Below are 25,268 nucleotides of genomic sequence, written 5' to 3'. Positions count from 1 at the left end.
TACTACATAGCACAGCAACACAGTACAAGACAAAACTACTACACAGTACTACATAGCACTACAACACAGTACCGCATAACACTACAGATAACTACAACAGTACTACAAGACAGTACCACATAGCACTACAACACAGTACAACACATAACTAACTACAACACAATACAACACAGTACTACAACACAGTATCACATAGCATTACAACACATAACTACAACAGAGTACAGCAACACAGTAATACATAGCAGTACTACACAGTACTACATAGCACTACACAGTACTACATAGCACTACACAGTACTATATAGCACTACACAGTAAAACACAGTATTACATAGCACGACACAGTAAAACACAGTACTACATAGCACTACACAGTAAAACACAGTACTACATAGCACTACACAGTACTACATAGCACTACACAGTAAAACACAGTACTACATAGCACTACACAGTAAAACACAGTACTACATAGCACTACACAGTACTACATAGCACTACACAGTAAAACACAGTACTACATAGCACTACACAGTAAAACACAGTATTACATAGCACTACAACACAGAATTACATAGCACTGCTACACAACATTACATAGCACTACTACACAACATTACATAGCACTACAACACAATACAATTCCAACACAACACACACTCACCCCCTCGTCTCCTCCTGGCAGAGGCTTACAGGAGAAAGTACAGATCAGGTCACTCACTGTGTGTGTGTGTGTGTGTGTGTGTGTGTGTGTGTGTGTGTGTGTGTATGTCTCTCTTTCTCTCTCTCCTACCTATCTCTTCCAGTTCAGCAGTCATAGATTTGGAGCGCAGTGTGAGCGACGTGCTGGGTGCTCTCTTAGGCGGAGGAGGTGCTGTTGGGGGATGTCAGCCAATCAAATGAGTCACAGCATGACCAAAACCCATCCATTCACCTTTATCACAGAAATCACACAGAAACACACACACACTATCCCGTACCTTTCTTACGGACTAAGTCAGACTCAGGTTTGCGTGTGACTGAAACAACCTTCATCAGCAGCTGACTTCCTCCCTGACGGATCAGCGACACCACCTGTCTATGACCCACCTTCACCACATCACTACCATTTACCTGACACACACACACACACACACACACACACACACACACACACACACACACACACATTCAACATAGGGTTAGGGTTACATAGCACTGCAGAGTACAACCTGTCTATGACCCACCTTCACCACATCACTACCCTTTACCTGACACACACACACACACACACACACACACACACACACACACACACACACACACCATTCCACCACTGGCCATTGTATTAATAGAATGTACTTCTGTGTCTGTATTTAGTTGTGTGCCATAAACATGTATAGAGGACTCTAGTGCCCAAAAGCATATTTTAGCCCGGGCATTCCAATTACGACTACGACTTTCACCATTTTGAAGTAGTCTGGGTGGGACTTCCTGTGGGTTAAAGAAGGATCATCATCAAATCAAATCAAATCAAATCAAATGTATTTGTCACATACACATGGTTAGCAGATGTTAATGCGAGTGTAGCGAAATGCTTGTGCTTCTAGTTCCGACAATGCATTAATAAACAACGAGTAATCTAACTAACAATTCCAAAACTACTACCTTAAACACACAAGTGTAAAGGGATAAAGAATATGTACATAAAGATATATGAATGAGTGATGGTACAGAGCGGCATAGGCAAGATGCAGTAGATGGTATCGAGTACAGTATATACATATGAGATGAGTATGTAAACAAAGTGGCATAGTTTAACCTCTTTGATCTCTAGGGGCGCTATTTCATTTTTGGATAAAAAACGTTCCCGTTTTAAGCGCGATATTTTGTCACGAAAAGATGCTCGACTATGCATATTCTTGACAGTTTTTGAAAGAAAACACTCTGAAGTTTCAGAATCTGCAAAGATATTGTCTGTAAGTGCCCCAGAACTCATTCTACAGGCGAAACCAAGATGATGCATCAACCAGGAAATGATCAGAATTTCTGAAGCTCTGTTTTCCATTGTCTCCTTATATGGCTGTGATTGCGCAAGGAATGAGCCTACACTTTCTGTCGTTCCCCCAAAGTGTTAGCAGCATTGTGACGTATTTGTAGGCATATCATTGGAAGATTGACCATAAGAGACTACATTTTCCAAGTGTCCGCCTGGTGTCCCTGCGTCGAAATTGGAGCGTAAAGCCAGGTGCAATTATTTTTCCATTTGAGAGCAAGGAGAAACCAGGCTTCCACGAAGGATATATCATTGAAGAGATATGTGGAAAAACACCTTGAGGATTGATTCTAAACCACGTTTGCCATGTTTCAGTCGATATTATGGAGTTAATTTGGAAAAAAGTTCGCGTTTTGAGGGCTGAATTTTCGTTTTTTTTTTTTTTTGGTAGCCAAATGTGATGTACAAAACGGAGCTATTTCTAATACACAAAGAATCTTTTTGGAAAAACGGAGCATCTGCTATCTAACTGAGAGTCTCCTCATTGAAAACATCAGAAGTTCTTCAAAGGTAAGTTATTTTATTTGAAGGCTTTACTTGTTTTTGTGATAGTTGCCTGCTAAATGCTAACGCTAATGCTAACGCTAATGCTAACGCTAAATGCTACGCTAGCTAGCTACTGTTACACAAATGATTGTTTTCCTATGGTTGAAAAGCATATTTTGAAAATCTGAGATGACAGTGTTGTTAACAAAAGGCTAAGCTTGAGAGCTAGCATATTTATTTCATTTCATTTGCGATTTTCATGAATAGTTAACGTTGCGTTATGGTAATGAGCTTAGGTCTATAAATAGAATCCCGGATCCGGGTTTGGTCGTCGCAACAGGTTAAAGTGGCTAGTGATACATGTATTACATAAAGATGCAGTAGATGATATAGAGTGCAGTATATACGTATACGTATGAGATTAATAATGTAGGGTATGTAAACATTACATTAAGTAGCATTGTTTAAAGTGGCTAGTGATATATTTTACATCAATTCCCATCAATTAACATTATTAAAGTGGCTGGAGTTGAGTCAGTGTGTTGGCAGCAGCCACTCAATGTTAGTGGTGGCTGTTTAACAGTCTGATGGCCTTGAGGTAGAAGCTGTTTTTCAGTCTCTCGGTCCCAGCTGTAGCACCTGTACTGACCTCGCCTTCTGGATGATAGCGGGGTGAACAGGCAGTGGCTCGGGTGGTTGTTGTCCTTGATGATCTTCATGGCCTTCCTGTGACATCGGGTGGTGTAGGTTTCCTGGAGGGCAGGTAGTTTGCCCCCGGTGATGCATTGTGCAGACCTCACTACCCTCTGGAGAGCCTTACGGTTGTGGGCGGAGCAGTTGCCGTACCAGGCGGTGATACAGCCCGACAGGATGCTCTCGATTGTGCATCTGTAGAAGTTTGTGAGTGCTTTTGGTGACAAGCCGAATTTCTTCAGCTTCCTGAAGTTGAAGAGGCGCTGCTGCGCCTTCTTCACGATGCTGTCTGTGTGGGTGGACCAATTCAGTTTGTCTGTGATGTGTACTTCGAGGAACTTAAAACTTACTACCCTCTCCACTACTGTCCCATCGATGTGGATAGGGGGGTGTTCCCTCTGCTGTTTCCTGAAGTCCACAATCATCTCCTTAGTTTTGTTGATGTTGAGTGTGAGGTTATTTTCCTGACACCACACTCCGAGGGCCCTCACCTCCTCCCTGTAGGCCGTCTCGTCGTTGTTGGTAATCAAGCCTACCGCAAACTTGATGATTGAGTTGGAGGCGTGCATGGCCACGTCGTGGGTGAACAGGGAGTACAGGAGAGGGCTCAGAACGCACCCTTGTGGGGCCCCAGTGTTGAGGATCAGCGGGGTGGAGATGTTGTTACCTACCCTCACCACCTGGGGGCGGCCCGTCAGGAAGTCCAGTACCCAGTTGCACAGGGCGGGGTCGAGACCCAGGGTCTCGAGCTTGATGACAAGTTTGGAGGGTACTATGGAGTTAAATGCTGAGCTGTAGTCGATGAACAGCATTCTCACATAGGTATTCCTCTTGTCCAGATGGGTTAGGGCAGTGTGCAGTGTGGTTGAGATTGCATCGTCTGTGGACCTATTTGGGCGGTAAGCAAATTGGAGTGGGTCTAGGGTGTCAGGTAGGGTGGAGGTGATATGGTCCTTGACTAGTCTCTCAAAGCACTTCATGATGACGGAAGTGAGTGCTACGGGGCGGTAGTCGTTTAGCTCAGTTACCTTAGCTTTCTTGGGAACAGGAACAATGGTGGATTGATTGAATATGTCCGTAAACACACCAGCCAGCTGGTCTGCGCATGCTCTGAGGGCGCGGCTGGGAATGCCGTCTGGGCCTGCAGCCTTGCGAGGGTTAACACGTTTAAATGTTTTACTCACCTCGGCTGCAGTGAAGGAGAGTCCGCATGTTTTGGTTGCGGGCCGTGTCAGTGGCACTGTATTGTCCTCAAAGCGAGCAAAAAAGTTATTTAGTCTGCCTGGAAGCAAGACATCCTGGTCCGTGACAGTGCTGGTTTTCTTTTTGTAATCAGTGATTGACTGTAGACCCTGCCACATACCTCTTGTGTCTGAGCCGTTGAATTGCGATTCTACTTTGTCTCTATACTGAAGCTTAGCTTGTTTGATTGCCTTGCGGAGGGAATAGCTACACTGTTTGTATTCGGTCATGTTTCCGGTCACCTTGCCATGATTAAAAGCAGTGGTTCGCGCATTCAGTTACACGCGAATGCTGCCATCAATCCACGGTTTCTAGTTTGGGAATGTTTTAATTGTTGCTATGGGAACGACATCTTCAACGCCCGTTCTAATGAACTCGCTCACCGAATCAGCGTATTCGTCAATGTTGTTGTTTGACGCAATACGAAACATATCCCAGTCCACGTGATGGAAGCAGTCTTGGAGCGTGGAATCAGATTGGTCGGACCAGGGTTGAACAGACCTCAGCGCGGGAGCTTCTTGTTTTAGCTTCTGTCTATAAGCAGGGAGGAACAAAATGGAGTCGTGGTCAGCTTTTCCGAAAGGAGGGCGGGGGAGGGCCTTATATGCCTCGCGGACATTAGAATAGCAATGATTCAAGGTTTTACCAGCCCTGGTTGCGCAATCGATATGCTGATACAATTTAGGGAGTCTTGTTTTCAGATTAGCCTTGTTAAAATCCCCAGCTACAATGAATGCAGCCTCAGGATATGTGGATTCCAGTTTGCAAAGAGTCAAATAAAGTTTGTTCAGAGCCATCGATGTGTCTGCTTGGGGGGGAATATATACGGTTGTGATTATAATCGAAAATAATTCCCTTGGTAGATAATGTGGTCGACATTTGATTGTGAGGAATTCTAAATCAGGTGAACAGAAGGACTTGAGTTCCTGTATGTTGTTGTGACCACACCACGTCTCGTTAACAATAAAGCATACGCCCCTGCCTAATCATATGTTTCCATCCAGGTCATTAGGAGGGATCAGCCAATTAATTCGACTGGTGAGAAAACATTCCATACAGAAGGTGGCAGTAAATCACCAACCTTGTCTTTAAACCTGTTCAGACTACACCCTCCAGGGGGCAGTAAATCACCAACCTTGTCTTTAAACCTGTTCAGACTACACCCTCCAGGGGGCAGTAAATCATCAACCTTGTCTTTAAACCTGTTCAGACTACACCTTCCAGGGGGCAGTAAGCACCCTTTCAGTTTGTTAACCAACTCGTAGAAGTAGTAGAACAAGAACATCGGCTACTTGGTCTCAATGGCACTGTTGCAGCGGCGGTTTTAGGTATGGGAGACATGGGCAGCCTCCCGAGGAGACATGGGCGGCCTCCCGAGGAGACATGGGCGGCCTCCCGAGGAGACATGGGCGGCCTCCCGAGGAGACATGGGCGGCCTCCCGGGGAGACATGGGCGGCCTCCCGAGGAGACATGGGCGGCCTCCCGGGGAGACATGGGCGGCCTCCCGGGGAGACATGGGCGGCCTCCCGGGGAGACATGGGCGGCCTCCCGGGGAGACATGGGCGGCCTCCCGGGGAGACATGGGCGGCCTCCCGGGGAGACATAAGCGGCCTCCCGGGGAGACATGGGCGGCCTCCCGGGGAGACATGGGCGGCCTCCCGGGGAGACATGGGCGGCCTCCCGAGGAGACATGGGCGGCCTCCCGGGGAGACATGGGCTGCCTCCCGGGGAGACATGGGCGGCCTCCCGAGGAGACATGGGCGGCCTCCCGGGGAGACATGGGCGGCCTCCCGGGGAGACATGGGCGGCCTCCCGGGGAGACATGGGCGGCCTCCCGGGGAGACATGGGCGGCCTCCCGGGGAGACATGGGCGGCCTCCCGGGGAGACATGGGCGGCCTCCCGAGGAGACATGGGCGGCCTCCCGAGGAGACATGGGCGGCCTCCCGGGGAGACATGGGCGGCCTCCCGGGGAGACATGGGCGGCCTCCCGGGGAGACATGGGCGGCCTCCCGGGGAGACATGGGCGGCATCCCGGGGAGACATGGGGGGCCTCCCGGGGAGACATGGGCGGCCGCCCGGGGCGGCAGCTTGTTGGGCACCCGCACCCAAAAATTTGGAATGGTGACATTTGCTCGGTTTTCAATCGCTCATTTGCACATCACATCAATTAAATCATGTCACCGTGTGGGAATGTGGGTCAATTAACCTTGTTGGAGTGGGTGACCTGATTCTAGTTTGTGAACTAGGCAGGCTACTGCCTGGGAAGGTCTCCCACTCAGAAGTGCCAGATGGGGAGGGAGTAGGTTGACCTCAGGTCTCCCCACTGGAAGCCCGAGGTAAGGGGGGGGGGGGCGGGGGTAGGTTGACCTCAGGTCTCCCCACTGGAAGCCTGAGGTAGGGGGGGGCGGGGGTAGGTTGACCTCAGGTCTCCCCACTGGAAGCCCGAGGTAGGGGGGGGGCGGGGGTAGGTTGACCTCAGGTCTCCCCACGGGAAGACCGAGGTAGGGGGGGGCGGGGGTAGGTTGACCTCAGGTCTCCCCACTGGAAGCCCGAGGTAGGGGGGGGCGGGGGTAGGTTGACCTCAGGTCTCCCCACTAGAAGCCCGAGGTAGGGGAGGGGGCGGGGGTAGGTTGACCTCAGGTCTCCCCTCTGGAAGCCCGAGGTAGGGGGGGGCGGGGGTAGGTTGACCTCAGGTCTCCCTACTAGAAGCACGAGGTAGGGGAGGGGGCGGGGGTAGGTTGACCTCAGGTCTCCCCTCTGGCAGCCCGAGGTAGGGGGGGGGCGGGGTTAGGTTGACCTCAGGTCTCCCCACTGGAAGCCCGAGGTAGGGGGAGCGGGGGAATCTATCAAATAGTGAACCTCTATCTTTGTACAGTACTAATGCAATTAATAAAATCAGACACATTGTGAAATGCTACCAAATAAACCACAATTCATTCATAATACTGTGAATATATCGTTTTAGGTATGGGAGACATGGGCAGCCTTCCGAGGAGACATGGGCGGCCTCCCGAGGAGACATGGGCGGCCTCCCGAGGAGACATGGGCGGCCTCCCGAGGAGACATGGGCGGCCTCCCGAGGAGACATGGGCGGCCTCCCGGGGAGAAATGGGCGGCCTCCCGGGGAGACATGGGCGGCCTCCCGAGGAGACATGGGCGGCCTCCCGAGGAGACATGGGCGGCCTCCCGAGGAGACATGGGCGGCCTCCCGGGGAGACATGGTACTAATGCAATTAGTACAATTTCTGTGAAATGGTTCAGAATAGTATAAAACCAGTCTGCACACCACCAAGAGAAAAAGAGGAAAAGGGAGGAGGGAGGGAGGGAGGAAGGAGGGAGGGAGGGAGGGAGGGAGGAAGGAGGGAGGGAGGGAGGGAGGGAGGGAGGGAGGGAGGGAGAGGAAAAGGGAGGAGGGAGGGAGGGAGGGAGGGAGGGAGGGAGGGAGGGAGGGAGGGAGGGAGGGAGGGAGGGAGGGAAGGGAGGGAGGGAGGGAGAGGAAAAGGGAGGAGGGAGGGAGGGAGGGAGGGAGGGAGGGAGGGAGGGAGGGAGGGAGATGAAAAGGGAGGAGGGAGGGAGGGAGGGAGGGAGGGAGAGGAGGAGGGAGGGAGGGAGGGAGGGAGGGAAGGAGGGAGGAGGGTGGGAGCGAGGGTGGGAGGAAGAGGAAAAGGGAGGAGGGAGGAAGGAAGGAGGGAGGGAGGGAGGGAGGGAGGGAGGGAGGGAGAGGAAAAGGGAGGAGGGAGGGAGGGAGGGAGGGAGGGAGGGAGGGAGGGAGGGAGGGAGGGAGGGAGGAAGAGGAAAAGGGAGGAGGGAGGGAGGGAGGGAGGGAGGGAGGGAGGGAGGGAGGGAGGGAAAGGGAGGGAGGGAGGGAGGGAGGGAGGGAGGGAGGGAGGAGAGGGAGGAGGGAGGGAGGGAGGGAGGGAGGGAGGGAGGGAGGGATGGAGGGAGGGAGGGAGGGAGATGAGTAATGTATTGATGCTCGAGTGCCAAATCAACACAAATGGATAAGAAAAGGTCCACGCCATCAGGTGCCCAGTTTAGGAGAAAGAAGAAGAGGAGAAACGAGCAAAAGATAAAGGTATGCAGCTGTGTCATCTTTTCATGAGTATAATATTATGCATGTAATGAAACAGGCTAGTATAACTCTTAGGGTTAGGGTTAGGGTTAGGGTTAGGGTTAGGTCATCTCTTTCTGAGTATAATATTATGCATGTAATGAACCAGGCTAGTATTAGGGTTAGGGTTAGGGTTAGGGTTAGGTCATCTCTTTCTGAGTATAATATTATGCATGTAATGAAACAGGCTAGTATAACTCTTAGGGTTAGGGTTAGGTCATCTCTTTCTGAGTATAATATTATGCATGTAATGAACCAGGCTAGTATTAGGGTCAGGGTTAGGGTTAGGTCATCTCTTTCTGAGTATAATATTATGCATGTAATGAAACAGGCTAGTATAACTCTTATGTTTGTTAGCCTATGTTGCTCGCTATGCTATTACATATAGGGTGACAATATTCCGTTTTCTGTCCAACTAGCTTCCATAACATAGGATATAATTTCACACAGTTTCATCATGATAATGTGTGTAGCCTGCAACCTAACTAGCACATTATTGATTTGGTTAACTTTCATTGAGGTAACATCATAAAGGTTTTCTGTGATTGAACTGACTAGGTCCTGAGCTCAGTAAAGGGGAATGTCCAATGCTGTAGGCTAACTTAAAATACTTAAAATTTACCTACCTCATCCCCATACTGTTTATATTTATTTACTTTTCTGCTCTTTTGCACACCAGTATCTCTACCTGTACATGACCATCTGATCATTTATCACTCCAGTGTTAATCTGCAAAATTGTAATTATGCCTTTTGCACACAATGTATATAGACTCTTTTTTCTACTGTGTTATTGACTTGTTTATTGTTTATTCCATGTGTAACTCTGTGTTGTTGTCTGTTCACACTGCTATGCTTTATCTTGGCCAGGTCGCAGTTGTAAATGAGAACTTGTTCTCTACTAGCCTACCTGGTTAAATAAAGGTGTTCTCTACTAGCCTACCTGGTTAAATAAAGGTGTTCTCTACTAGCCTACCTGGTTAAATAAAGGTGTTCTCTACTAGCCTACCTGGTTAAATAAAGGTGTTCTCTACTAGCCTACCTGGTTAAATAAAGGTGTTCTCTACTAGCCTACCTGGTTAAATAAAGGTGTTCTCTACTAGCCTACCTGGTTAAATAAAGGTGTTCTCTACTAGCCTACCTGGTTAAATAAAGGTGTTCTCTACTAGCCTACCTGGTTAAATAAAGGTGTTCTCTACTAGCCTACCTGGTTAAATAAAGGTGTTCTCTACTAGCCTACCTGGTTAAATAAAGGTGTTCTCTACTAGCCTACCTGGTTAAATAAAGGTGTTCTCTACTAGCCTACCTGGTTAAATAAAGGTGTTCTCAACTAGCCTACCTGGTTAAATAAAGGTGTTCTCTACTAGCCTACCTGGTTAAATAAAGGTGTTCTCTACTAGCCTACCTGGTTAAATAAAGGTGTTCTCTACTAGCCTACCTGGTTAAATAAAGGTGTTCTCTACTAGCCTACCTGGTTAAATAAAGGTGTTCTCTACTAGCCTACCTGGTTAAATAAAGGTGTTCTCTACTAGCCTACCTGGTTAAATAAAGGTGTTCTCTACTAGCCTACCTGGTTAAATAAAGGTGTTCTCTACTAGCCTACCTGGTTAAATAAAGGTGTTCTCTACTAGCCTACCTGGTTAAATAAAGGTGTTCTCTACTAGCCTACCTGGTTAAATAAAGGTGTTCTCTACTAGCCTACCTGGTTAAATAAAGGTGTTCTCTACTAGCCTACCTGGTTAAATAAAGGTGTTCTCTACTAGCCTACCTGGTTAAATAAAGGTGTTCTCAACTAGCCTACCTGGTTAAATAAAGGTGTTCTCTACTAGCCTACCTGGTTAAATAAAGGTGTTCTCTACTAGCCTACCTGGTTAAATAAAGGTGTTCTCTACTAGCCTACCTGGTTAAATAAAGGTGTTCTCTACTAGCCTACCTGGTTAAATAAAGGTGTTCTCAACTGGCCTACCTGGTTAAATAAAGGTGTTCTCAACTAGCCTACCTGGTTAAATAAAGGTGTTCTCTACTGGCCTACCTGGTTAAATAAAGGTGTTCTCAACTAGCCTACCTGGTTAAATAAAGGTGTTCTCTACTAGCCTACCTGGTTAAATAAAGGTGTTCTCAACTAGCCTACCTGGTTAAATAAAGGTGTTCTCTACTAGCCTACCTGGTTAAATAAAGGTGTTCTCTACTAGCCTACCTGGTTAAATAAAGGTGTTCTCAACTAGCCTACCTGGTTAAATAAAGGTGTTCTCTACTAGCCTACCTGGTTAAATAAAGGTGTTCTCTACTAGCCTACCTGGTTAAATAAAGGTGTTCTCTACTAGCCTACCTGGTTAAATAAAGGTGTTCTCTACTAGCCTACCTGGTTAAATAAAGGTGTTCTCTACTAGCCTACCTGGTTAAATAAAGGTGTTCTCAACTAGCCTACCTGGTTAAATAAAGGTGTTCTCTACTAGCCTACCTGGTTAAATAAAGGTGTTCTCTACTAGCCTACCTGGTTAAATAAAGGTGTTCTCTACTAGCCTACCTGGTTAAATAAAGGTGTTCTCTACTAGCCTACCTGGTTAAATAAAGGTGTTCTCTACTAGCCTACCTGGTTAAATAAAGGTGTTCTCTACTAGCCTACCTGGTTAAATAAAGGTGTTCTCAACTAGCCTACCTGGTTAAATAAAGGTGTTCTCAACTAGCCTACCTGGTTAAATAAAGGTGTTCTCAACTGGCCCACCTGGTTAAATAAAGGTGTTCTCAACTAGCCTACCTGGTTAAATAAAGGTGTTCTAGCCTACCTGGTTAGCCTACCTGGTTAAATAAAGGTGTTCTCTACTAGCCTACCTGGTTAAATAAAGGTGTTCTCTACTAGCCTACCTGGTTAAATAAAGGTGTTCTCTACTAGCCTACCTGGTTAAATAAAGGTGAAATAAAAAAATATATAAAAACATGCACATTTAGGGGCACTTCTGAAATATTATGGAGCCATCTACCTCCTCAGCCACGCAGGCCTCTCCAGAAATGAAGACCCATTTGTTTCCACTTCTCCCCAGCAGGATTCTTCAGGTGTGTTTGTGCGCACGTGGGTACACGCATGTGTGTTTATGTGTGCATCCCTGCATAAAATAAACACAATGACAGACTGGAAACATGCAAGTCTTTTGCTGACACAAGGCAGCAGTCCAGAACCTCAAAACTGCATGAAAACATGGAAAGAACCGGCAATGAGGATCAAAGAGGAAAGTTAAGAGTGTTGAGCCACTGAGGTATCAGGCAGCAGCGGTGAGAGAGCCACTGAGGTATCAGGCAGCAGAGGTGAGAGAGCCACTGGGGTATCAGACAGCCACGGTGAGAGAGCCACTGAGGTATCAGGCAGCCACGGTGAGAGAGCCACTGAGGTATCAGGCAGCCACGGTGAGAGAGCCACTGAGGTATCAGGCAGCCGCGGTGAGAGAGCCACTGAGGTATCAGGCAGCCACGGTGAGAGAGCCACTGAGGTATCAGGCAGCCACGGTGAGAGAGCCACTGAGGTATCAGGCAGCCACGGTGAGAGAGCCACTGAGGTATCAGGCAGCCACGGTGAGAGAGCCACTGAGGTATCAGGCAGCCACGGTGAGAGAGCCACTGAGGTATCAGGCAGCAGAGGTGAGAGAGCCACTGAGGTATCAGGCAGCAGCGGTGAGAGAGCCACTGAGGTATCAGGCAGCAGAGGTGAGGGAGTCACTGAGGTATTAGAAAGCCACGGTGAGAGAGGCACTGAGGTATCAGGCAGCCACGGTGAGAGAGCCACTGAGGTATCAGGCAGCAGAGGTGAGAGAGGCACTGAGGTATCAGGCAGCCACGGCGAGAGAGCCACTGAGGTATCAGGCAGCAGCGGTGAGAGAGCCACTGAGGTATCAGACAGCCACGGTGAGAGAGGCACTGAGGTATCAGGCAGCCACGGCGAGAGAGGCATTGAGGTATCAGGCAGCCACGGTGAGAGAGCCACTGAGGTATCAGGCAGCATGAGGTATCAGGCAGCCACGGTGAGAGAGCCACTGAGGTATCAGACAGCCACGGTGAGAGAGCCACTGAGGTATCAGGCAGCAGTGGTGAGAGAGCCACTGAGGTATCAGGCAGCAGTGGTGAGAGAGCCACTGAGGAATCAGGCAGCCACGGTGAGAGCCACTGAGGTATCAGACAGCCACGGTGAGAGAGCCACTGAGGTATCAGGCAGCCACAGTGAGAGAGCCACTGATTGAGGTGAGGGATCAAACCAAAGACCCTGTGATAAAGATTGAGGCCCAGTCCTTGTCAGAGGAGGTGGGATCATACCGCTTCAGCATCTGTACAGTGGTGTGGCATGACATCTTGAGCCAGATCCAACATGTGAGCAAGCTGATGCCGTCTCCAAGTATGCACGTGGATGTTGCAGTAAGTCTTCTCAGAAAGACAGAGAGAGGTCTCAGCAGCTACAGGGCAACATACTTTATGACTGCACAAACTTCAACCAAGGATATTTGCGAGGGTATGAATGTAGAGGCCGTTCTACAACAAAAAAGGCTGAGGTCCACAAAGCAGCACTTTTCATTCAAATCATTCTTTGAGTGATGCCCTGAAGACGCTTGTGGTGACATTTTTTCAATGGCGTTGTTGATGCTGCAACCTCAGCCCTTTTTTTCCACAATGTGGGAAATGTGGGAGAGAAGTTTGGAGTGCTGTCAACCTTCCAAAGTCTCTCAAATGAGGAGCTGACAGAACATTGTGAGGCCCTGAGTATGACACTGTACTATAAAGAACACTCAGACTTGGATGGCAGAGAGCTTGCACAGGAACGGAAGAACTTGCCATCGAAGATCATGACCCTGCTTGAGCTGCTGATATTTCTACACGAAATGAGGCTCTCAGAAATGTATCCAAATTTGCTCTCAGAATTTGTCTCACTCTTCCAGTGACCATAGCTGAAGCAGAGAGGACCTTTTCAAAGCTAAAGCTCATCAAATCCTACCTGAGGTTCACCATGTCATAGGAACACCTTAGTGGCCTTGCTGTCATCAGTATTAACCATATAATTGCTGAGAAGACTTCTTATGATGATGAAATTGATGACTTTGCATCAAGGAAGGCAAGAAAGGTCAGGGTTTAGATGGCATTTGTGCAATTTAGTTTGTACGTTTCTTGTTTGAATACCAATAGTGTAATAATCAGGTTCTCTTCTTTATAAGTTTGTATTTGTGTGATGTTGAATTTGTGCAATTTAGGTTTTATTTGTGTATTTTTTGTTAGTATTAGTGCAATAATTTGATTATCTTTTTATTTGTATTTATAAACTACAATTTGTTTCTATTTGTCTTCGTTATTTCCTTTTTGATATTTATGAGTCTTATTTTTGTATTTATATACATTTCAATGTTACGATTATTTATTTGTGTTGTTCCAAATGTCTGAATAACAATTACAGTTAGTGAAGAATGGTAATTTATTGGGGGGGGGGGGGGGGGGGGGGGTTCGAGCCATACAAGTTAGAACTGCCACTGCTGTCATAATGAGACAGGTGCTATGTTGTGATCTCTATACATCTCTATGGTGAGTATGAGGGAACAGAAACACTGTGATATCTATACATCTCTATGGTGAGTATAATGGAATAGATATGCTGTGATATCTATACATCTCTATGGTGAGTATAATGGAATAGATACCCTGTGATATCTATACATCTCTATGGTGAGTATAATAGAATAGGTATGCTGTGATATCTATGGTGTGTACGTACAATGATCACGTTGTGATCTCTATACATCTCTTACCTCAATGAGGAAGTCCCCAGTGCGAAGCCCCGCCCTCCAGGCCACGCCCTCCAAGTCAACAGACTCCAGGTACTGCAGCGCCGGGAACGCTGGGGTAGGAGCAAACTCCTCTATTGGGGTCTCCGCTACACACACACACACAAACACGATCTATGTGTCTTAAATTTGAGTTATGTTCAACTGATTTAATATCATTGTCTAGACATTCTCCTAACATAGATACATTCTCCTAACCTATATACATTCTCCGAAACCTAGACACACTCTCCTAACCCTGATACATTCTCCTAACCCTAGTCAGTTAAGAACAAATTCTTATTTTCAATGACAGCCTAGGAACACTGCCTGTTCAAGGGCAGAACGACAGATTTGTACCTTGTCAGCTCAGGGATTCGAACTTGCAACCTTTCGGTTACTAGTCCAACGCTCTAACCACTAGGCTACCATGCCACCCCACATTCTCCTAACCTAGATACATTCTCCAAACCGTAGATACATTCTCCTAACCCTAGATACATTCTCATAACCCTAGGTACATTCTCATAACCCTAGGTACATTCTCATAACCCTAGGTACATTCTCATAACCCTAGGTACATTCTCCTAACCCTAGGTACATTCTCCTAACCCTAGGTACATTCTCCTAACCCTAGATACATTCTCCTAACCTAGATACTTTCTCCTAACCCTAACCCTAGATACATTCTCCTAAACGTAGATACATTCTCCTAACCCTAGATACATTCTCATAACCCTAGGTACATTCTCATAACCCTAGGTACATTCTCATAACCCTAGGTACATTCTCCTAACCCTAGGTACATTCTCCTAACCCTAGATACATTATCATAACCCTAGATACATTCTCATAACCCTAGATAACCCTAGATTCATTCTCCTAACCCTAGATACATTCTTCTAACACTAGATACATTCTCCTAACCCTACATACATTCTCCGAACCTAGATACATTCTCCAAACCCTATATACATTATCCTAACCTAGATACATTCTCCTAACCTAGATACATTCTCCTAACCCTAGATAAATTATCCTAACCCTAGGTACATTCTCCTAACCCTAGGTACATTCTCCTAACCCTAGAAACATTCTCCGAACCCTAGATACATTCTCCTAACCCTAGATACATTCTCCTAACCCTAGATACATTCTCCTAACCCTAGATACATTCTCCTAACCCTAGATACATTCTCCTAACCCTAGATACATTCTCCTAACCCTAGATACATTCTCCTAACCCTAGGTACATTCTCCTAACCCTAGGTACATTCTCCTAACCCTAGGTACATTCTCCTAACCCTATATACATTCTCCTAACCCTAGATAACCCTAGATACATTCTCCTAACCCTAGATACATTCTCCTAACCCTAGATACATTCTCCTAACCCTAGGTACATTCTCCTAACCCTAGGTACATTCTCCTAACCCTAGGTACATTCTCCTAACCCTAGGTACATTCTCCTAACCCTAGGTACATTCTCCTAACCCTAGATACATTCTCCTAACCCTAGGTACATTCTCCTAAACGTAGATACATTCTCCTAACCCTAGATACATTCTCATAACCCTAGGTACATTCTCATAACCCTAGGTACATTCTCATAACCCTAGGTACATTCTCCTAACCCTAGGTACATTCTCCTAACCCTAGATACATTATCATAACCCTAGATACATTCTCATAACCCTAGATAACCCTAGATTCATTCTCCTAACCCTAGATACATTCTTCTAACACTAGATACATTCTCCTAACCCTACATACATTCTCCGAACCTAGATACATTCTCCAAACCCTATATACATTCTCCTAACCTAGATACATTCTCCTAACCTAGATACATTCTCCTAACCCTAGATAAATTATCCTAACCCTAGGTACATTCTCCTAACCCTAGGTACATTCTCTTAACCCTAGAAACATTCTCCGAACCCTAGATACATTCTCCTAACCCTAGATACATTCTCCTAACCCTAGATACATTCTCCTAACCCTAGATACATTCTCCTAACCCTAGATACATTCTCCTAACCCTAGATACATTCTCCTAACCCTAGATACATTCTCCTAACCCTAGATACATTCTCCTAACCCTAGATACATTCTCCTAACCTAGATACATTCTCCTAACCCTAGATAAATTATCCTAACCCTAGGTACATTCTCCTAACCCTAGGTACATTCTCTTAACCCTAGAAACATTCTCCGAACCCTAGATACATTCTCCTAACCCTAGATACATTCTCCTAACCCTAGATACATTCTCTTATCCCTAGAAACATTCTCCGAACCCTAGATACATTCTCCTAACCCTAGATACATTCTCCTAACCCTAGATACATTCTCCTAACCCTAGATACATTCTCCTAACCCTAGATACATTCTCCTAACCCTAGATACATTCTCCTAACCCTAGGTACATTCTCCTAACCCTAGGTACATTCTCCTAACCCTAGGTACATTCTCCTAACCCTAGATACATTCTCCTAACCCTAGATAACCCTAGATACATTCTCCTAACCCTAGATACATTCTCCTAACCCTAGATACATTCTCCTAACCCTAGGTACATTCTCCTAACCCTAGGTACATTCTCCTAACCCTAGGTACATTCTCCTAACCCTAGGTACATTCTCCTAACCCTAGGTACATTCTCCTAACCCTAGATACATTCTCCTAACCCTAGGTACATTCTCCTAACCCTAGGTACATTCTCCTAACCCTAGATACATTCTCCTAACCCTAGGTACATTCTCCTAACCCTAGGTACATTCTCCTAACCCTAGGTACATTCTCCTAACCCTAGGTACATTCTCCTAACCCTAGGTACATTCTCCTAACCCTAGGTACATTCTCCTAACCCTAGATATATTCTCCTAACCCTAGGTACATTCTCCTAACCCTAGGTACATTCTCCTAACCCTAGGTACATTCTCCTAACCCTAGGGACATTCTCCTAACCCTAGGTACATTCTCCTAACCCTAGGTACATTCTCCTAACCCTAGGTACATTCTCCTAACCCTAGGTACATTCTCCTAACCCTAGGTACATTCTCCTAACCCTAGATACATTCTCCTAACCTAGATACTTTCTCCTAACCCTAACCCTAGATACATTCTCCTAAACGTAGATACATTCTCCTAACCCTAGATACATTCTCATAACCCTAGGTGCATTCTCCTAACCCTAGATACATTCTCCTAACCCTAGATAAATTATCCTAACCCTAGGTACATTCTCCTAACCCTAGGTACATTCTCCTAACCCTAGAAACATTCTCCGAACCCTAGATACATTCTCCTAACCCTAGATACATTCTCCTAACCCTAGATACATTCTCCTAACCCTAGATACATTCTCCTAACCCTAGATACATTCTCCTAACCCTAGATACATTCTCCTAACCCTAGATACATTCTCCTAACCCTAGGTACATTCTCCTAACCCTAGGTACATTCTCCTAACCCTAGGTACATTCTCCTAACCCTATATACATTCTCCTAACCCTAGATAACCCTAGATACATTCTCCTAACCCTAGATACATTCTCCTAACCCTAGATACATTATCCTAACCCTAGGTACATTCTCCTAACCCTAGGTACATTCTCCTAACCCTAGGTACATTCTCCTAACCCTAGGTACATTCTCCTAACCCTAGGTACATTCTCCTAACCCTAGATACATTCTCCTAACCCTAGGTACATTCTCCTAAACGTAGATACATTCTCCTAACCCTAGATACATTCTCATAACCCTAGGTACATTCTCATAACCCTAGGTACATTCTCCTAACCCTAGGTACATTCTCCTAACCCTAGGTACATTCTCCTAACCCTAGATACATTATCATAACCCTAGATACATTCTCATAACCCTAGATAACCCTAGATTCATTCTCCTAACCCTAGATACATTCTTCTAACACTAGATACATTCTCCTAACCCTACATACATTCTCCTAACCTAGATACATTCTCCTAACCCTAGATAAATTATCCTAACCCTAGGTACATTCTCCTAACCCTAGGTACATTCTCCTAACCCTAGAAACATTCTCCGAACCCTAGATACATTCTCCTAACCCTAGATACATTCTCCTAACCCTAGATACATTCTCCTAACCCTAGATACATTCTCCTAACCCTAGATACATTCTCCTAACCCTAGATACATTCTCCTAACCCTAGGTACATTCTCCTAACCCTAGGTACATTCTCCTAACCCTAGGTACATTCTCCTAACCCTATATACATTCTCCTAACCCTAGATAACCCTAGATACATTCTCCTAACCCTAGATACATTCTCCTAACCCTAGATACATTCTCCTAACCCTAGGTACATTCTCCTAACCCTAGGTACATTCTCCTAACCCTAGGTACATTCTCCTAACCCTAGGTACATTCTCATAACCCTAGGTACATTCTCCTAACCCTAGATACATTCTCCTAACCCTAGGTACATTCTCCTAACCCTAGATACATTCTCCTAACCCTAGGTACATTCTTCTAACCCTAGGTACATTCTCCTAACCCTAGGTACATTCTCCTAACCCTAGGTACATTCTCCTAACCCTAGGTACATTCTCCTAACCCTAGGTACATTCTCCTAACCCTAGGTACATTCTCCTAACCCTAGATATATTCTCCTAACCCTAGGTACATTCTCCTAACCCTAGGTACATTCTCCTAACCCTAGGTACATTCTCCTAACCCTAGGGACATTCTCCTAACCCTAGGTACATTCTCCTAACCCTAGGTACATTCTCCTAACCCTAGGTACATTCTCCTAACCCTAGGTACATTCTCCTAACCCTAGGTACATTCTCCTAACCCTAGGTACATTCTCCTAACCCTAGATACATTCTCCTAACCTAGATACTTTCTCCTAACCCTAACCCTAGATACATTCTCCTAAACGTAGATACATTCTCCTAACCCTAGATACATTCTCATAACCCTAGGTACATTCTCCTAACCCTAGATACATTCTCATAACCCTAGGTACATTCTCATAACCCTAGGTACATTCTCATAACCCTAGGTACATTCTCCTAACCCTAGGTACATTCTCCTAACCCTAGATACATTATCATAACCCTAGATACATTCTCATAACCCTAGATAACCCTAGATTCATTCTCCTAACCCTAGATACATTCTTCTAACACTAGATACATTCTCCTAACCCTACATACATTCTCCGAACCTAGATACATTCTCCAAACCCTATATACATTCTCCTAACCTAGATACATTCTCCTAACCTAGATACATTCTCCTAACCCTAGATAAATTATCCTAACCCTAGGTACATTCTCCTAACCCTAGGTACATTCTCCTAACCCTAGAAACATTCTCCGAACCCTAGATACATTCTCCTAACCCTAGATACATTCTCCTAACCCTAGATACATTATCCTAACCCTAGATACATTCTCCTAACCCTAGATACATTCTCCTAACCCTAGATACATTCTCCTAACCCTAGGTACATTCTCCTAACCCTAGGTACATTCTCCTAACCCTAGGTACATTCTCCTAACCCTATATACATTCTCCTAACCCTAGATAACCCTAGATACATTCTCCTAACCCTAGATACATTCTCCTAACCCTAGATACATTCTCCTAACCCTAGGTACATTCTCCTAACCCTAGGTACATTCTCCTAACCCTAGGTACATTCTCCTAACCCTAGGTACATTCTCCTAACCCTAGATACATTCTCCTAACCCTAGGTACATTCTCCTAACCCTAGGTACATTCTCCTAACCCTAGGTACATTCTCCTAACCCTAGGTACATTCTCCTAACCCTAGGTACATTCTCCTAACCCTAGGTACATTCTCCTAACCCTAGGTACATTCTCCTAACCCTAGATATATTCTCCTAACCCTAGGTACATTCTCCTAACCCTAGGTACATTCTCCTAACCCTAGGTACATTCTCCTAACCCTAGGGACATTCTCCTAACCCTAGGTACATTCTCCTAACCCTAGGTACATTCTCCTAACCCTAGGTACATTCTCCTAACCCTAGGTACATTCTCCTAACCCTAGGTACATTCTCCTAACCCTAGGTACATTCCAACCCTCTTTACCTTTAGCTCCACGGAGGACGAAGCCAAATCCTTCACTGTCTCTCTTCTGTAGCACAGAACTCTTCTCCTCGATGACATAATCACTGGGGTCAGAGGGCAAGGATCAGTTATACAATAGAAGCGGACTTATAATACGTGTGTGTGTGTGTGTGTGTGTGTGTGTGTGTGTGTGTGTGTGTGTGTGTGTGTGTGTGTGTGTGTGTGTGTGTGTGTGTGTACATTAGCTACCTGTAGGAAGTGTAGTTGTCATAGGAACCCACGGTGTAATGTCTGAAAAGCCTCTTGGTGCGATCCTCTCGTGTTTCTATATACACCAGCCAACGCACATGCACGCAAGCACACACGCACACAAATCACACACACTTCAGTCAAGAGACATGTCCTCATTCTCTGAAACATGTCCTCCTCTTCCATTAGAGGGAGAATGTGGGTTAGAGGACCTGCAATAGGCTAAGCAGAACACACAGTATGATGTGTGTGAGGGTTGGTTCTCCTGTCCTTGTGGGGACTTTAAATCCCCAAAATTCCCACACAAGGATAGTAAAACAAGGAAAACTCTCCCTCGTGGGGACATTTCCCAAGTCCCCGTGAGGAAAATTGCTTTGGGGTTAGGTTTAGGGATAGGGGTACAATTAGGACCAGGGTTAGAATTAGGGTTATATTTAGGGTTAGGGTTTGGGGTTAGGATTTTGGAAGTAAATCACTTTTAGGTCCCCACGAGGAAAGAAGAAAACGTTTGTGTGTTACCTAGGCGTGGGTCGTACTGTCTCATCTGGACCTCTTCAACACAGTCAGCAGGAAACCATCCGGTCCGTCCTTTAACTGAACCCTCCCAGAACCCTCCTTCTCCTATACTCAGCACTGTAACAATAGAATATATTAACATAGGAATACATGCATAATACTATACTGTATAAACTATTGCATTCCCCCCTTCTCCTATACTCAGTACTGGAACAATTTTACATATTAATATAGGAATGTTGGTTCCTCCAACCCTGTCTGTTATTTCCCTGTCTGTAGGTTCCTCTAACCCTGTCTGTTGGTTCCTCTAACCCTGTCTGTTAGTTCCCTGCCTGTTGGTTCGTCTAACCCTGTCTGTTAGTTCCTCTAACCATGTCTGTTAGTACCTCTAACCCTGTCTGTTAGTTCCTCTAACCCTGTCTGTTAGTTCCTCTAACCCTGTCTGTTGGTTCCTCTAACCCTGTCTGTTAGTTCCCTGTCTGTTAGTTCCTCTAACCCTGTCTGTTAGTTCCCTGTCTGTTGGTTCCTCTAACCCTGTCTGTTAGTTCCTCTAACCCTGTCTGTTAGTACCTCTAACCCTGTCTGTTAGTTCCCTGTCTGTTAGTTCCTCTAACCATGTCTGTTAGTTCCTCTAACCCTGACTGTTAGTTCCTCTAACCCTGTCTGTTAGTTCCCTGTCTGTTAGTTCCTCTAACCCTGTCTGTTAGTTCCCTGTATGTTAGTTCCTCTAACCCTGTCTGTTGGTTCCTCTAACCCTGTCTGTTAGTTCCTCTAACCCTGTCTGTTAGTTCCCTGTCTGTTAGTTCCTCTAACCCTGTCTGTTAGTTCCCTGTCTGTTAGCACATCTAACCCTGTCTGTTGGTTCCCTGTCTGTTAGCACCTCTAACCCTGTCTGTTAGTTCCCTGTCTGTTAGCACCTCTAACCCTGTCTGTTAGTTCCCTGTCTGTTAGCACCTCTAACCCTGTCTGTAAGTTCCTCTAACCCTGTCTGTTAGTTCCCTGTCTGTTAGTTCCCTGTCTGTTAGTTCCCTGTCTGTTAGTTCCTCTAACCCTGTCTGTTAGTTCCCTGTCTGTTAGTTCCCTGTCTGTTAGTTCCCTGTCTGTTAGTTCCTCTAACCCTGTCTGTTAGTACCTCTAACCCTGTCTGTAAGTTCCTCTAACCCTGTCTGTTAGTTCCCTGTCTGTTAGTTCCCTGTCTGTTAGTTCCCTGTCTGTTAGTTCCTCTAACCCTGTCTGTTAGTACCTCTAATCCTGTCTGTTACTTCCCTGTCTGTTAGTACCTCTAACCCTGTCTGTTAGTACCTCTAACCCTGTCTGTTAGTTCCCTGTCTGTTAGTACCTCTAACCCTGTCTGTTAGTACTTCTAACCCTGTCTGTTAGTACCTCTAACCCTGTCTGTTAGTTCTTCTAACCCCGTCTGTTAGTTCCTCTAACCCTGTCTGTTAGTTCCCTGTCTGTTAGTTCCTCTAACCCTGTCTGTTAGTTCCTCTAACCCTGTCTATTAGTACCTCTAACCCTGTCTGTTAGTTCCCTGTCTGTTAGTACCTCTAACCCTGTCTGTTAGTACCTCTAAACCTGTCTGTTAGTTCCTCTAACCCTGTCTGTTAGTACCTCTAACCCTGTCTGTTAGTTCCCTGTCTGTTGGTTCCTCTAAACCTGTCTGTTAGTACCTCTAATCCTGTCTGTTACTTCCCTGTCTGTTAGTACCTCTAACCCTGTCTGTTAGTACCTCTAACCCTGTCTGTTAGTTCCCTGTCTGTTAGTACCTCTAACCCTGTCTGTTAGTACCTCTAACCCTGTCTGTTAGTACCTCTAACCCTGTCTGTTAGTTCTTCTAACCCCGTCTGTTAGTTCCTCTAACCCTGTCTGTTAGTTCCCTGTCTGTTAGTTCCTCTAATCCTGTCTGTTAGTTCCTCTAACCCTGTCTATTAGTACCTCTAACCCTGTCTGTTAGTTCCCTGTCTGTTAGTACCTCTAACCCTGTCTGTTAGTACCTCTAAACCTGTCTGTTAGTTCCTCTAACCCTGTCTGTTAGTACCTCTAACCCTGTCTGTTAGTTCCCTGTCTGTTGGTTCCTCTAAACCTGTCTGTTAGTACCTCTAATCCTGTCTGTTACTTCCCTGTCTGTTAGTACCTCTAACCCTGTCTGTTAGTACCTCTAACCCTGTCTGTTAGTTCCCTGTCTGTTAGTACCTCTAACCCTGTCTGTTAGTACCTCTAACCCTGTCTGTTAGTACCTCTAACCCTGTCTGTTAGTTCTTCTAACCCCGTCTGTTAGTTCCTCTAACCCTGTCTGTTAGTTCCCTGTCTGTTAGTTCCTCTAATCCTGTCTGTTAGTTCCTCTAACCCTGTCTATTAGTACCTCTAACCCTGTCTGTTAGTTCCCTGTCTGTTAGTACCTCTAACCCTGTCTGTTAGTACCTCTAAACCTGTCTGTTAGTTCCTCTAACCCTGTCTGTTAGTTCCCTGTCTGTTAGTTCCTCTAACCCTGTCTGTTAGTTCCCTGTCTGTTAGTACCTCTAACCCTGTCTGTTAGTACCTCTAACCCTGTCTGTTAGTTCCTCTAACCGTCTGTTAGTTCCCTTTCCGTTAGTACCTCTAACCCTGTCTGTTGGTTCCACTAACCCAGTCTGTTAGTTCCCTATCTGTTAGTACCTCTAACCCTGTCTGTTAGTTCCCTGTCTGTTAGTTCCTCTAACCCTGTCTGTTAGTTCCCTGTCTGTTAGTACCTCTAACCCTGTCTGTTAGTACCTCTAACCCTGTCTGTTAGTTCCTCTAACCCTGTCTGTTAGTTCCTCTAACCGTCTGTTAGTTCCCTTTCTGTTAGTACCTCTAACCCTGTCTGTTAGTTCCTCTAACCCTGTCTGTTAGTTCCTCTAACCGTCTGTTAGTTCCCTTTCCGTTAGTACCTCTAACCCTGTCTGTTGGTTCCTCTAACCCTGTCTGTTGGTTCCACTAACCCTGTCTGTTGGTTCCCTATCTGTTAGTACCTCTAACCCTGTTTGTTAGTTCCCTGTATTTTTGTTCCTCTAACCCTGTCTGTTAGTTCCTCTAACCCTGTCTGTTAGTACCTCTAACCCTGTCTGTTAGTTCCCTGTCTGTTAGTTCCTCTAACCCTGTCTGTTGGTTCATCTAACCCTGTATGTTAGTTCCCTGTCTGTTAGTTCCTCTAACCCTGTCTGTTGGTTCCTCTAATCCTGTCTGTCTGTTAGTTCCCTGTCTGTTAGTTCCTCTAACCCTGTCTGTTAGTTCCCTGTCTGTTAGTTCCTCTAACCCTGTCCCTGTCTGCTGGTTCCTCTAACAACTGATTGGACAGTGAGGAGGAGACAGCAAATTGGACAGTGTGGAAAGACAGCCGATTGGAGAGAGAGGAGTGTCTGACCTTTGACCCTCTCCCCACGATGCAGGCTGATCTCTCCGGGGCCCTGCGGTGTGTGAGAGCGGGTAGCGATGAACGTCCTCCCCGGCACGGCGCTGTACAGCCTACGTTTCCCATGCTGCACTGGGCTGGGGGGAGATGGGGGCGGGCTGGGGTCCCTCTGTAGCCTGCCACTCGGGCTATACAAACACACATGAAAACACAGACATACACACGCACGCACGTGCACGCACGCACGCGCACACACAGACATACACACACATAAGCATGGACACACAGACATACACACACAAGCACGGACACACAGACATACACACACAAGCACGCAGGCAGGTGTGTATCTCTGTCTGTCTGCCTGTGTGTGTGTGTATTTGTCTGTGTGTCTGTGTGTCTGTCTGCCTGTCTGCCTGTCTGCCTGTTTGTCTGTCTGCCGGTCTGTCTGTCTGTCTGTCTGTCTGTCTCTCTCTCTCTCTGTCTGTCTGTCTGTCTGTCTGTCTGTCTGTCTGTCTGTGTGTCTCTGTCGGTCGGTCTGTGTGTGTCTGTGTGTGTATCTGAGGCGCCGAGTCTGCCTGCGAAGGCTGTGTGTGTACCTGAGGCGCCATGTCTGCCTGCGAAGGCTGTGTGTGTACCTGAGGCGACGTGTCTGTCTGCGAAGTCTGTGTGTGTATCT

General features: G+C 46.1%; 1 protein-coding gene across 1 annotated transcript in view; it reads right to left on the bottom strand.

The window, feature by feature from the left end:
• LOC139394584 (SH3 and multiple ankyrin repeat domains 3b) overlaps positions 1 to 25,268 on the bottom strand; it is a 117,438-nt gene that overhangs the window by 40,607 nt on the left and 51,563 nt on the right. Inside the window, exons 12-19 of the mRNA XM_071142689.1 lie at positions 24,602 to 24,777; positions 21,223 to 21,336; positions 20,704 to 20,779; positions 20,476 to 20,558; positions 14,349 to 14,473; positions 984 to 1,116; positions 797 to 877; positions 668 to 691 (exon numbers count right to left, since the gene is read on the bottom strand). Coding sequence (XP_070998790.1) covers positions 668 to 691; positions 797 to 877; positions 984 to 1,116; positions 14,349 to 14,473; positions 20,476 to 20,558; positions 20,704 to 20,779; positions 21,223 to 21,336; positions 24,602 to 24,777 — 812 coding nt within the window. The remainder of the gene's footprint in view (positions 1 to 667; positions 692 to 796; positions 878 to 983; positions 1,117 to 14,348; positions 14,474 to 20,475; positions 20,559 to 20,703; positions 20,780 to 21,222; positions 21,337 to 24,601; positions 24,778 to 25,268) is intronic.

This window comes from Oncorhynchus clarkii, unplaced genomic scaffold, assembly GCF_045791955.1.
Source record: "Oncorhynchus clarkii lewisi isolate Uvic-CL-2024 unplaced genomic scaffold, UVic_Ocla_1.0 unplaced_contig_4353_pilon_pilon, whole genome shotgun sequence".
Classification (NCBI taxonomy): domain Eukaryota; kingdom Metazoa; phylum Chordata; class Actinopteri; order Salmoniformes; family Salmonidae; genus Oncorhynchus; species Oncorhynchus clarkii.
Note: the sequence above shows the minus strand (reverse complement) of the source record. Positions and strands in the feature narration are given on the sequence as shown.